Below are 13,092 nucleotides of genomic sequence, written 5' to 3'. Positions count from 1 at the left end.
TCTTATTACAAACATGAAAAATTTTAGTAATATGAATAGCCTGGATCTTTAAATATTAGGAGATTGATGTCACACAGATGTTAAATTATTTTAAAAAGTTAGCGTTAAAATTCACTTAAAAATACAGTTTTATGCATAGGCAGTTATTAAACTTTACTAAGGAACTCTAAACCCCATCTTGCTGTCTGACTACATGATATTCAGAATATGAATATAAGACAACGTACAACTTATACCGTCATAAACAAACTAATAATATAGTGTATACCTCATGTTAACACAAATATAAGAGTTATTCTTATGAAAATAATATACTCATGCCTGCTATATTTCTGGATGTAAATCTGTTAAATGTCTTCTCATATTGAAACTTGTGGTGTGTAAACTGACCTGAGAATTTCCAGTGTACAGTGTGGACTCCCCAGTCCAGCAGAGAGCAGCTTCACTCCTGAATCCTGCAGATCATTGGTACTCAGGTCCAGCTCTCTCAGACTAGAGGAGTTGGAGCTGAGAACTGAGGCCAGAGCTTCACAGCATCTCTCTGACAGATGACAGCCATTCAGCCTTTACACAAAATGAACAAAACATGTTAGGAACTGTGATAAAGTAACATAAATCTTTAACTTATTACATAATGAAGTAGGGTTATTAGTTTAGATAATATGTTTGGGTTTAAAATGTTAAATAGTTATTTTATTGTGTTTGAAATGTTTTCTAAATGAATACTTCTTCTATATTCTAGTATTCTAACTATTCTATGCCATTATGTGTACTGTACTCCAATTCATTAAATGGTAATAGTACACCCACCAGATGTTATGTATATTATAACTTTTATATTCTACTAGTATGTTCTGTTGTGAGTTGAATAGGAAAACATAATGTTATGAACCTTAAGAGATCTTTTGCATATTATTATACATATTCCAGTTTTATGTATGTTGTGTTGTGTGTATTGTAATACATGTTATTAGTGAACCTATTAGTGAAGAGAAAGATACCTGCATGTACACATATATACATGCACACATCTATCGAACCTAACCATGTTATTAGTGAAGAATTTTGAATCGTTGAACCCCTCTTTGAACTGTCATCGACTGTCATCGTTTTTAATACCTGGAATCTTAAAAAAATAAAAAATATTCTCCTCCATTGTGGTACTACTATTTATTCACTGGGCGCAGGGTTTTTTTTTTTATCTGCCATATGTCTAGTGTTGGCTTATGATGTGTGTGTCTGTGCGTGTCTTTGTTTATTGTATGTACTGTTGGGTACGGACACACCCTGCTGCTCCTCCACATGTGAAGTTCCTAACGGAGGAATAAAGCTCTTTGAATTGAATTTGAACCTACAGAGATGTTTTGGAGGATTTGACCACTGGCAGCAGCCTGAGAAGACCCTCCTCTGAAGCAGAGTATTTTTTCAGATCAAACACGTCCAGCTCCTCTTCTGATGACAGTAAGATGAAGACCAGAGCTGACCACTGAGCAGTAGAGAGAGATTTTCTGGAGAGATTTCCTGATGTCAGGTACTGTTGGATCTCCTCCACTAGAGAATGGTCATTCAGCTCATTCAGACAGTGGAACAGATTGATGCTTCTCTCTGGAGAAAGATCTCCAGCTATCTTCTCCTTGATGTAAGACACTGTTTCCTCATTTGTCCATGAGCTTTTTCCGGTCTGTCCAAGCAGACCTCGTAGGAGATTCTGATTGGTCTCCAGAGAGAGGCCTAGGAGGAAGCGGAGGAACAAATCAAGATGTCCGTTCTCACTCTGTAAGGACTTGTCCACAGCACTCCGGTAGAGTTTGAGCTTTCTTTTTTCTGCTTGTTTGTTTTGAACGAGAATAGACCTCCGGGATTGTCGTTTTCCTGAGAGCAGATTGACACCAGTGTTGATAAAGGACAGAAAGCAGTGGCGGCTGCTGGTCTTTTAAAGAGGGGAAGCTCATTTTTGGTCTACATCAAAATAGTTGTCAATTTATTTATACCTCAATTCGGCCCTCCGTTCCTTTTCAAGAAAATGGTCTGTGACCCTGTTAAATTAATAATGGAAGCAATTTTGCCAAGCAAATACCAAGAAATGTGTTGCAGTTTGTCATGAGACTTCACATGCAAAATCCGCGATGGGACTGTCACTGAACTCAGATAGTGAAGTGACTGTGTATATCTCAAAATAGCTGTCAATCAAAAAGTGATTCAGACTTTCGACTGATCCTCCAATCATAACGCGGAAGCCCAGCGTCCAGGCTAGCCCAGGCCAGCCCACTGCTCCATCCACCCCCAGAGACGCTGAGCGTCCGGGGGCGGGACAAATCTGGGCATTTATCCAATGACCGTCGAGTTTCGAGGCAATGAAAAAAACTGTTCCATGCAGTCTCCTTGAAGTGAATGGACGCTCGGCTTCTACGATCTAATGCATTGACATTACGGGAATGTATGAGAAGTTAACAAAATCGAGTCAGTCTTGGATAAGATTCTTATCGAACTCGTCTTCGACATGAACGTATTTTAACGAATTTGTAGTCAATGAAATGTTAACACAACAATACATATTTGACAATTTAATGTTCGAAATTTTAGGGGAAGCTGAGCTTCCCTTGCAGTCTTAGAGAAATCGCCACTGACAGAAAGACATAAAGGGCAGCCAGAAACTCCTGGATGCTCAGATGGACAAAGCAGAACACCTTGTCCTTGTACAGCACATGCTCCTCTTTAAAGATCTGGGTGAACACTCCTGAGTACACTGAGGCTGCTCTGATATCGAAGCCACACTCTGCCAGGTCTTCCTCATAGAAGATCAGGTTGCCTTTCTCCAGCTGATTAAAAGCCAGTTTTCCCAAAGAAACAATGATCTCCCTGCTCTCTGGTCTCCAGTTTCGATCTGTTTCAGCTCTCCCATGGTACTTCCTGTCCCCATGTATGGACTGAACCCTCAGAAAGTGGCTGTACATCTGAGTCACGGTATTGGGCATCTCTTTTATCTGGGATTTTTTGAAGATGTCCTCCAGAACTGTAGCAGTGATCCAACAGAAGACTGGGATGTGACACATGATGTGGAGGCTTCGTGATTTCTTGACGTGGGAGATGATTGTGCTGGCCAACGTTTCGTCTCTGAATCTCTTCTGGAAGTACTCCTCCTTCTGTGGGTCGGTGAACCCTCTCACCTCCGTCACCATGTCAACAGACTCAGCAGGGATCTGATTGGCTGCCGCAGGACGTGTGGTTATCCAGATGCGAGCGGAGGGAAGCAGGTTGCCCCTGATGAGGTTTGTCAGCAGCATGTCGACTGAAGTCGGCATTGTGACATCAGTCCAGATCTGGTTGTTCTGGAAGTCCAGAGGAAGTCGAAACTCATCCAGACCATCCAAGATGAAGACAACTTTGAACCGGTCAAATCTGCAGATTCCTGCTTCTTTGGTCTCAACAAAGAAGTGATGAAGAAGTTCCACCAAGCTAAACTCTTTCCCTTTCAGTAAATTCAGCTCTCTGAAAGTAAGGAGAAAAGTGAAGTGTATGTCCTGGTTGGCTTTGCCTTCAGCCCAGTCCAGATTGAACTTGTGTGTTAAGATGGTTTTACCAATGCCGGCCACTCCAGTTGTCATTATTGTTCTGATTGGTTTATCTTGACCAGGTAAGGGTTTAAAGATGTCTTCACATTTGATTGGTTTTTCCTCCTTGGCCGGTCTCCTGGAAGCTGTTTCAATCAGTCTGACCTCATGTTCCTTGTTGACCTCTCCACTGCCTCTCTCTGTGATGAAGAGCTCTGTGTAGAAGTCATTCAGACCTGTTGGCTGTCCTGCTTTAGCGATTCCCTCAAACACACACTTGAACTTCTTCCTCAAATTAGACTTGATTTTATGTTGGCACTCGACAGCAGCAGATTCTAAACAAGAAAACAGGAGGCATCAGTTAGAGGATGGTGAAATAATCAATGTCAATATTTTGTGTTCAATGATCTACTTCATGATATTTAGTGGCTTCATTACTTTTGGTCGGAGAAGCTGGTCGTGACAAGGACTGCATGTTCTAGATTGCAAATGTTACGATTATTTAGATATTTCCATAGCAATATGATTGGTCTAATGACATTAATAATGATACTGGAAAGTGGCTTTCTATACTGATATCACAAGTTAGTCCTGCATCTCTAAAGTAAAAGCATTATCTTACCTACATGACTGTAATAAGTATGGAAAAAAGCACAGTCAATGAAGGACCACATTCCGAGGGAAATCCATGTGACCCTCATTCCACCTCCTTACAGCCCTCTGAGATGAACCTGGTTTACTTAACAGTCTTCAAGTAGATCCCTAAAACTATAGAGCCTTCTTTACCCGGCTCCCCTCATCCCAAAGACAGGGAGGGCTTCATGATTTGTGTGTCTCATATACAGTACATCGAAAAGATTTGCACGAAGGAGAGGACATAGCAAGTATATTGTTTAACATTAGGCTGAGGCTATTTGCCCCCCTGGTACAATTATCAGTACATGCTATTTGCACTCCTGGTACAATTATCAGTATATGCTATTTGTACCCTGGTGCAATTACAAGTGAATGCTATTTGAACCCTTGTCAATTTATCAGTATATGCGCACAGAAATGTGTTCTATTCATACCCCCCAGTGCAAATATCAATTTTTCTCCCCTGTGCATTGGCATATTGATCACACAATGTAATAAAAAATATAAAGAACTGCTGCAGACAAGGTAACCCTGACAGATCTTCTCCAAACGTTTGTAAGTTTGGTGATCAGACTCCTCAAATACATTTGTAAACAAACTCCCATGATTGCCTAGGATAGCATTGGGAATAGCTGAACTATTTTGCATTGTTAGCCTCCTCCATAGAACACGCAAGGAAAACAGCTTGCTATAATCTTTGATTTATTGCTAGATTCAGATGTTGTGTGTGAGTATTCTCCAAGTCTTAGTGCTTGGCCTCAGAATATCAGGGAGGCACTGAATTTGAAACTTTATGATACAGGAGGTCTGTGGGGTATACTTCGAACCTCGACAAACATACCCAGCACATAATAAGGCTAGGGAGGCGTCCGGGCAAAAAAACTGCTGATGTGTACATTTGTATTAGTGAAAAGATTCTTTATATTGTCTATGAAATAACTATGCCAAATGCAGAATTGTTCGCCATTAATCCCGTGAGTGATGATGATTTAAAAATGCATAAGCAACGTCCAACCTGCCTTATTCTATCATTTAGGGAATTCACTTTATATACATCCTATGTAGGAAATGTATAGCATATGTTTTTATATCATTGCATATGTTCAACCGCTGAGAGGTAGCGTTGGTGGCATAGTGGATTACTATAAGACCCGAATGCCAGCGACAGGGGTTCAAATCTTGCTGGTACATTATCATGCCTTTTACTCCCATAGATGTGGTGCCAGCACGGCCTTGAGAACATGGGTTCAAGTTCGAAATAAGCACAAAAATATAAATTCCATCAACTTTAGTGAATACGTTTTCCATATGACATGGGAATTGGGACTATTAAGCTTCACATAAATGCACATCACTTGGGAGACGAACCCCGCACACAGAAATTCAAGACTGACGCAGTACCTCCACTACCACTCTCTCATGGAGACACAATGCGCAACAGTAAACATATGCCTACATAAAATCCAACAAAGACGATCTAATAGCGAATACCCTCTGATGAGAACCTGTATCTCTCATAGAGAATATTCTCAGGCAATACCAAGGGATAGGTCCCGAAAGAGCCTCTACGATACGGGCTCCGAGGTCCACGGGAACACCCAGTAATGGTGACGCCATTGTCAAAGTAGGGGCTAGGAAGCTGCGCACGCCGATCTAACCCGATAGACTTAGCGGAAAACCTGCTCCCGACCAGGTTTGGTTGACAGTATAGGTCACAATGGAAATACAGCAACGCCACCATGGACATGCCCAATCTCGTCTGATCTCGGAAGCTAACAAAGACGGGGCTGCAGGGCTGGGCTACTGGCTAGGCTAAGGAAACATCCTCTCAAACCTCCGCTGCCGAGCCTCTACCTTACAAATGCCAAATCCCTGGTAAACAAAACGGACGATTTGGAAAATACAGCTGGCTGGAAATCGCTATGTCCGCGAATGCTGCTTGCTCATCATCACAGAGACATGGCTACATACACAAATCCCTGATGCCACGTTGCAGCTAGCAGGCCGCACGCTACACAGATGGGAAAGGAACAGTGACTCCGGAAAGAACAGAGGAGGAGGGCTCTGCATCTACGTGAATGAAGGTTGGTGTAACAACAGCACTATTCTGGACAGACACTGTTCTCCTGACCTGGAGTTCATGTCGGTGAGATGCAGACCCTTCTTTCTACCTAGAGAACTAGCTGCTGTTGTCGTCACTGCAGTCTACATACCACCGGATGCTAATGTAAACATGGCTCTCTCTCTGCTGCATAATGCCATCACTAACCACCAGCACGCCCCAATGGCGCCCACATTATTGCAGGGGACTTCAATAAAGCAAATCTCAAGACTGTTCTACCAAAATTCTATCATCATATTCTACATCAAGCATGCATACAGAGCCGTACCCCTCCCCCACCTGGACCGGTCAGACCACCTCTCCCTGCTCCTCACCCCGCATACACCCCCCTCTGTCGACAAACAAAGCCCACAAAGAAGACCATTGCCACCTGGCCTGATGATGCCCTCCCCCGACTGCAGGACTGCTTTGAACAAACACAGGGGAAGCCTTCTACCATGAAGACCTGGCTACATTCGTAGACACAATACTGTCTTACATCAAGTACTGCATTGGGAATGTCACCGTGGAAAATTGCATCCGGGTGTTCCCAAACCAGAAACCATGGATGACAAGCCAGGTCCGCACGCTCCTCCGGGCCCGTGACTCATCGTTCAGGTCAGGTGACAGAGATTTGTCCGCTCGCACCGACCTGAGGAGAGGGATTAGGTGGGCCAAAGTAGAATACAAGAGGAGGATAGAGGAACAGCTCAACAACCCCCGGCAGGTGTGGCAGAGCATGCAGACCATCACCAATTACAGAGGCTGTGCTGTGACACCTGGGGACTCAGATGCGGCATTGGCAGAGGAGCTGAACAGCTTCTTTGCCCGCTTTGAATCTCAAACACATCACTCAGCCACAACACTCCAACCACCACTACAATCCCCATCAGCCTCCAGCACCCCCCCACTCACTCTTAAGGTACAGGACGTGAGGCGGGTGCTCAGTGCAGATACCCCAGGAAGGCTGCAGGCCCAGATGGAGTACCAGGGAAGGTGCTCAAGGCATGTGCCAACCAGCTATCACAGGTCTTCACTGACATTTTCAACCTGTCTCTGGAACAAGCTGTTATCCCATCCTGCTTGAAATCTGCCACAATTATCCCAATCCCTAAAAAGTCACCCACTACCAGCCTCAATGACTTCCGCCCCATAGCACTCACCCCAGTCATCACCAAGTGCTTTGAGAAACTGGTTTTGAGACACATCAAAGCCTGTCTCCCCCCCACCCTGGACACACACCAGTTTGCATACCGGACTAAAAGATCCACCAACGACGCAATAGCCATCGCTCTCCACTCAGCGCTGAGTCACCTGGAGAAAGAGGGGAGCTACGTCAGGATACTCTTCATTGACTTCAGCTCAGCTTTTAACACAATATTACCAGACATTCTGATCCCCAAGTTAATCAACCTGGGGCTCCCACCACCCACCTGCTCCTGGATGAAAGACTTTCTGGTCAACCGACCCCAGCAGGTGAAACTAGGTCCTCACCTCTCCTCCTCCCGCACCCTCAGAACTGGCTCTCCCAAGGGCTGTGTGCTGAGCCCACTACTCTACTCCCGCTACACATCCGACTGCAGTCCCACCCACCCAGAGAACATCTTTGTCAAATTCGCTGATGACACAACGGTGGTGGGCCTTATAACAGGGGGAAACGAGGCGGCCTACAGAGATGAGGTCCTGAAACTTGGTGAGTGGTGTGTTTCTAACAACCTGGCACTGAACATCACCAAGACCAAGGAACTCATCCTGAACTTCCGACGGATAATAGCTGCCCCTGCCCCCCTGTACATCAACGGTGAAGGTGTGGAGCGAGTGCAGTCCTTCAAATTCCTCGGAGTCCACATCTCTGCTGACCTCTCCTGGTCCGTCAACACCTCAGCGCTGGTCTGGTTCTGAGGATGCTCAGGAGGGAGCATCTAAATACACAGCTGCTGGTGACCTTGTACCGTTCCACCATCGAGAGCCTGCTGACCTACGCTGTGTCAGTGTGGCACTCCAGCTGCACGGAGGCCGACAGGAAGAGACTGCAGAGGGTGGCAAACGTCACGCAACTAATCCTTGGCTGCCCTCTGCCTTCCTTAAGCACCATCTATGGCTCGCGTTGTCTCAGCAGGTGTCAGTCCCTAAGAACTTTCAAGCTGCAGTGACTGCCTTTTGCCACTAGATGTCCTCATTTGTACCTTTGTACGTCTTTTGTTAATCACCTGATTTGTTCTGCTCATGTGATTGAATGATTACACCTATTTGATTGTAATTAGTCAGGGTATTTAAAGAGCATGTGTGTGCTTGTGACTTTGCTGAGTTCTCTGTTGCATCACCTGTGCCTAGTGTACCCCTGTTTTTCCTACGTGTTGAAGACTTTTGTTACCTTTTACCTTTCAAGTTTTTGGACTTTGCATATTTTAGGCTGGCCTGTTCATAAGGACTGTGTTCCTTGCTCTAAGTTTTTTTATTTTTTGCCACAAAGACTTATGTTTGCTTGCCTGTTTTTTGAGACTCGGTAAAGAGAACCCTGAATCTGTTTCCTCTGCATTTTGGTCCTTTAGTCACTCCCGAGGGTGGTACAGGGGATTGATCGCCACCTTTCACTCCGGAGACCCGGGTTCAAAACCCTGTGCGGCCCTGACTCGTGACAGCAGGACCAGAGGCATCCTGAATGACATCACCGGCTACCATCTCTTCAACCTGTTGCCCTCTGGCATGCGCTTCAGTTCCATATATGCCAGAACAAATACACTCAGGAACAGCTTCTTTCCCAAAGCTGTCACCATACTGGACTCAGATCTGCTCATGTGATGAGCAGATATGAGTCTGTTTGTGGTCTTTACTGTGTATTTAAGTTTTACTGTGTATGTAAATACCCTTTTCTTTTTTATTATTATATATATATATTTTTTATTATATATTGCTTTTGTATATTATTATATATTATATATTCGATAACATGTGTGCACTTTTAAGGAGCTGCTCATTGCATTTCGTTGTACTTTGTACAATGACAATAAAGCTTTCTATTCTATTCTAAGCATGGTCGGCCTTGTTAGTACTTGGATGGGAGACCACCTGGGAATACCAGGTGCTGTAAGTGGTGTCGAATGGTGGCCAATATTTGGCACTCATCCCTGTGGCCTTAACATCAATCCCGATGCCCCAGTGCAGGGACGGGGACACTGCTGTGGAAGGCGCCGTCCTTTAGAGGAGATGTAAAACCGAGGTTCTGACTAACTGAGGTCATAAAAGATCCCAGGGCACTTATCGCAAAGAGTAGGGGCTTCCCCGGTATCCTGGCCCAACCAGGCTCATTCAATCTGGCCCCCTAATCATCCTCCTGTATAATTGGCTGACTCATTAATTCCCTCACTCGCCACCTCAGGCTGGTGTGTGGTGAGCGTTCTGGCGCAGATAGGCTGCCATGCATCACCCAAGTGGGTGCTACACACTGGTGGTGGTGAGTGAGGTCCCCCCCTCACTGTAAAGCTTCTTTGAGTGTCTAGAAAAGTGCTATATAAATTCAATCCATTATTATTATAAAAAGAGATTGACTTTCGTGTCACAGCTAACCCAGGCTTTGAGCGCAACATACTTCGCTAACCCACTAATCAAGGTTCGTAGTACAGGGCACTGGCTGGCTGACTAAAAAGGCACTGAATTTGAAACTTGAAGGTTCCTAGCACAGGAGGTCTGGCTTTCTGACTAAAAAGCGGTGCGACCATAAAAGCGTGCCAATCTGGCAAAAGCGTAAATCTGACAAAGAGGGAATAGATCCGGCAACGTCTTGATTACAGAGTTAGCTTGTAGCGTCGCTACAAGCTATTTTACTTGTAGCGTCGCTTCAACCACGGTGGCCACACTCTTCGCCGCAGTTTCACTCATTTACAACTATATGACGCGACAACTAAGAACTTTGTCCATAATGTATCTCATTAGACTTCATGACATTTAACAAAATAAATAGGCAATATAGAATATATAAAATACATCAACCCTATTCATATAAAGTACACTAATGCCAGGGAATGCGCGAAGTACACAAATGCCCGGGAATGTAGGCGCATGTGCGATGCCCATGCATATCTGGATCAAACCATTTAACCTAATACCCCCACAATAACCCTCCATACCTGGATCAAACCATTTAACCTGATACCCCAAAATAACCCTCAAAACCTGAATCAAACCATTTAACCTCATACCCCCATTAACCCTAAAAATCTGGATCAAAACTGTGTTACATTATGTCACATTATGTCAGTGTCACATTATGTCAATTACTCTGAACGGAACAAGTATTCTCATACTGCTCTTCAAAATGAGTAGTTCTTCTAAATTTTCAAGATAAGAGTATCTTCCCTTCATAATAATGGTTTCCTCTGTCTTCGAAATAAGAGTCTCTTACTTCTCCACAGTGTGTCGGCCAGTTCCTCCTGGTTCATCTCCATCAGGCAGAGCTTTGTGATGTCAACCACTCCCGCTATGGCGCACCTCCTCTGCTCCTTTTTCTTATCATCCACCTCGTCCTCCTCCCTCTGACTCTCTGAGCATTGTGGGTCATCTGAGAAGAGATCCCTCCAGAGCTTCTTCAGCTCCTTGTCTAGGAAAGCGTGTGCGTTCTCCTCAGCCCTCTGGAACAGAACAAACATCAAGGAGAACTTTACTCTGAACTAACTGAGGACTTCAGAAGCATCTGTCATGGATTCACGTCCCACTGGTCTAAAGAGGGAAGCCTGGAGACAATTTGGACCACAAGAGATGCTTTTTAATGTTGATGTAGAGCTAAAATCCAATGACTTGTTGGAAATGTACACACCTTGATCAGCTCTGTTTGATGCTGCTGTACAGACTGAGCACTGGTAACCTTTGACCTCTGGTGGGGTTGTCTGAGGGAGAGAACACACACCAGTGTTGCCACAGTTACCTTGAAAAAGTAATCAGATTACTGATATCTAGTTACTCCATAAAATAGTAACTTAGTTACTTTACTGATTACTTGATATTAAAAGCAACTAAGTTAGATTACAAGTTACTTTGTTAGTTACATTTAGCTGCAACAACATCCCCTACCGCCTCAAAACAAAAAAATACAACCGGTTTTGCCAATACTAACTTTATTGGAAGTGCAAGGTCCACAATGTATCGCCAGACAATTTAACTTAAAAACAATTTCCTGAAGAAATTGATGTTTTTATGAAAAATAAAATCAAGTATTTTCTGACTACACAAGATAAATACATGTTTTCATAAAAAACGAAATAGAGTCTTTTCTGACTTCACCGCATAAATACTTGCTTTTATACAATACAAGATAAAGACAGGATCAGGATCTGGATCTGCCCAGTGCCACTCTGAATCTGCCATAACCAATCGCTAACGTTTGGTTGTGACGTATGTCATGCGCCGGGAATCACGCGCAGGTTGTACACAAACCAAACACCTTGCGCGTCTGCACGAAAATGTCCGTCAACGACAGCTGCAGGTTTTGTTCGTCGAATTTAATTTATCAGGGAAAAATTGCACATTGTAAATCAACTAACGACCTACAACAACAACTCAAACTGGCGTACGACTTTATCGTCATTGTTCTCAGACACGCCCTCTGTTCGTGTCTAACCAAATTACTAAATTACATACAGCAGGTCCAGACCTAGTACTGAAGGGAAATTCAAATTGAGCGGAAGTACTTAGGCGGGCGGAGCCAGGCTAGGCGTGAGCACCAAAACTCCCAGAATGAGAAGCCGCTCCACAGGAGCACTTGATGGGGTTGGAGAGTTATGCTTCAAGAAATTGATCTTTATGTTTGAAAACTGATGCAGAATCTGAAGGTCATAGGCTGACCTCAGGTAGTCCATAACTTCCTTTTCTGCAGAGTAGGTCTCCTCTGTCTCTGCCTTAAAAGTGAAACAGCCCTGCTCTGTGCTGCAGGAGCAGTTTTGTGGCACTCTGCTGTCAGAACGGCATCTTTGTCGTCCAACACACCGGCAAAACGAGTCTGGATAGCCTGAAAAATATAATTGATATGTTTATGCCTACAAGGCCTACTATTTATTATGTAATTGAACAACCTGGAAACCATGCCTAATGTGGGATCAATATTATAGATTTAATTTCTTATAGGTTACTTACTGATATTTGTACTTGTTTTAATCTTTTTTTTTAATGATAATGAATATTCTGTTCCATGTTTATAAATAGTGTGATGATGCAAGACATTTTAACTGGCTTAAAGATGGAACATACCTGCACTATGGCATTTGGAAGTCCTGTAGTCATCCTGGAGAAGGCATCTTTCACAGCCAGGGTCTTCTGCATCAGAACTTCTAGTGTGGGTAGTAAAGTCTCATAAGGACAGTTGCCTTGTAAAATGTCCAGTGCTGCAGTCAGGGGCTTCATGGCGGTGCAGTACTCATGCAGGAACTGGTACTCTTTGTCTTTGAAGCACGGAACTCCCAGCTTGGTGCACAGAGTGTTCAGCTCATTCATGGAGATTGCAATTGCAATTCTCTTTACAGCGTCAAAAAAGGAATTCCACCGTGTGGATGTTGGTACCAGAAGCTTTCTTTGCTTACTTCCTCCACTGTTTCTGACGCAAGGGCAGATCTACTTGATTTGGTCCAAAGAGCAGTGCATTTTGCTGTGCTGCTCCTATACACGGCCTTGCTCTCTGCATTGGAAGTTGAATATTTCTCCACATCACTTGTGGAAATTAAATAGATGGTGTGTGAAGCACACCTGTAGTGCGGGGGAAGAGACAGCTGGTCATTACTTTCATCCTCAGCCGAGAGGATTTCTGACAGATCTAAA

At 44.0% G+C, this 13,092-nt stretch overlaps 1 protein-coding gene across 1 annotated transcript in view; it reads right to left on the bottom strand.

Moving 5' to 3' along the window:
* Positions 1-2,421: 2,421 nt before the first annotated feature.
* Positions 2,422-13,092, bottom strand: part of LOC130385954 (protein NLRC3-like) — a 22,275-nt gene continuing 11,604 nt past the window's right edge. The window contains exons 7-9 of the mRNA XM_056594739.1: positions 11,102-11,171; positions 10,691-10,916; positions 2,422-3,886 (exon numbers count right to left, since the gene is read on the bottom strand). Coding sequence (XP_056450714.1) covers positions 2,580-3,886; positions 10,691-10,916; positions 11,102-11,171 — 1,603 coding nt within the window. The 3' untranslated portion in view covers positions 2,422-2,579. The remainder of the gene's footprint in view (positions 3,887-10,690; positions 10,917-11,101; positions 11,172-13,092) is intronic.

Source organism: Gadus chalcogrammus, chromosome 7 (assembly GCF_026213295.1).
Source record: "Gadus chalcogrammus isolate NIFS_2021 chromosome 7, NIFS_Gcha_1.0, whole genome shotgun sequence".
NCBI lineage: Eukaryota > Metazoa > Chordata > Actinopteri > Gadiformes > Gadidae > Gadus > Gadus chalcogrammus.
Note: the sequence above shows the minus strand (reverse complement) of the source record. Positions and strands in the feature narration are given on the sequence as shown.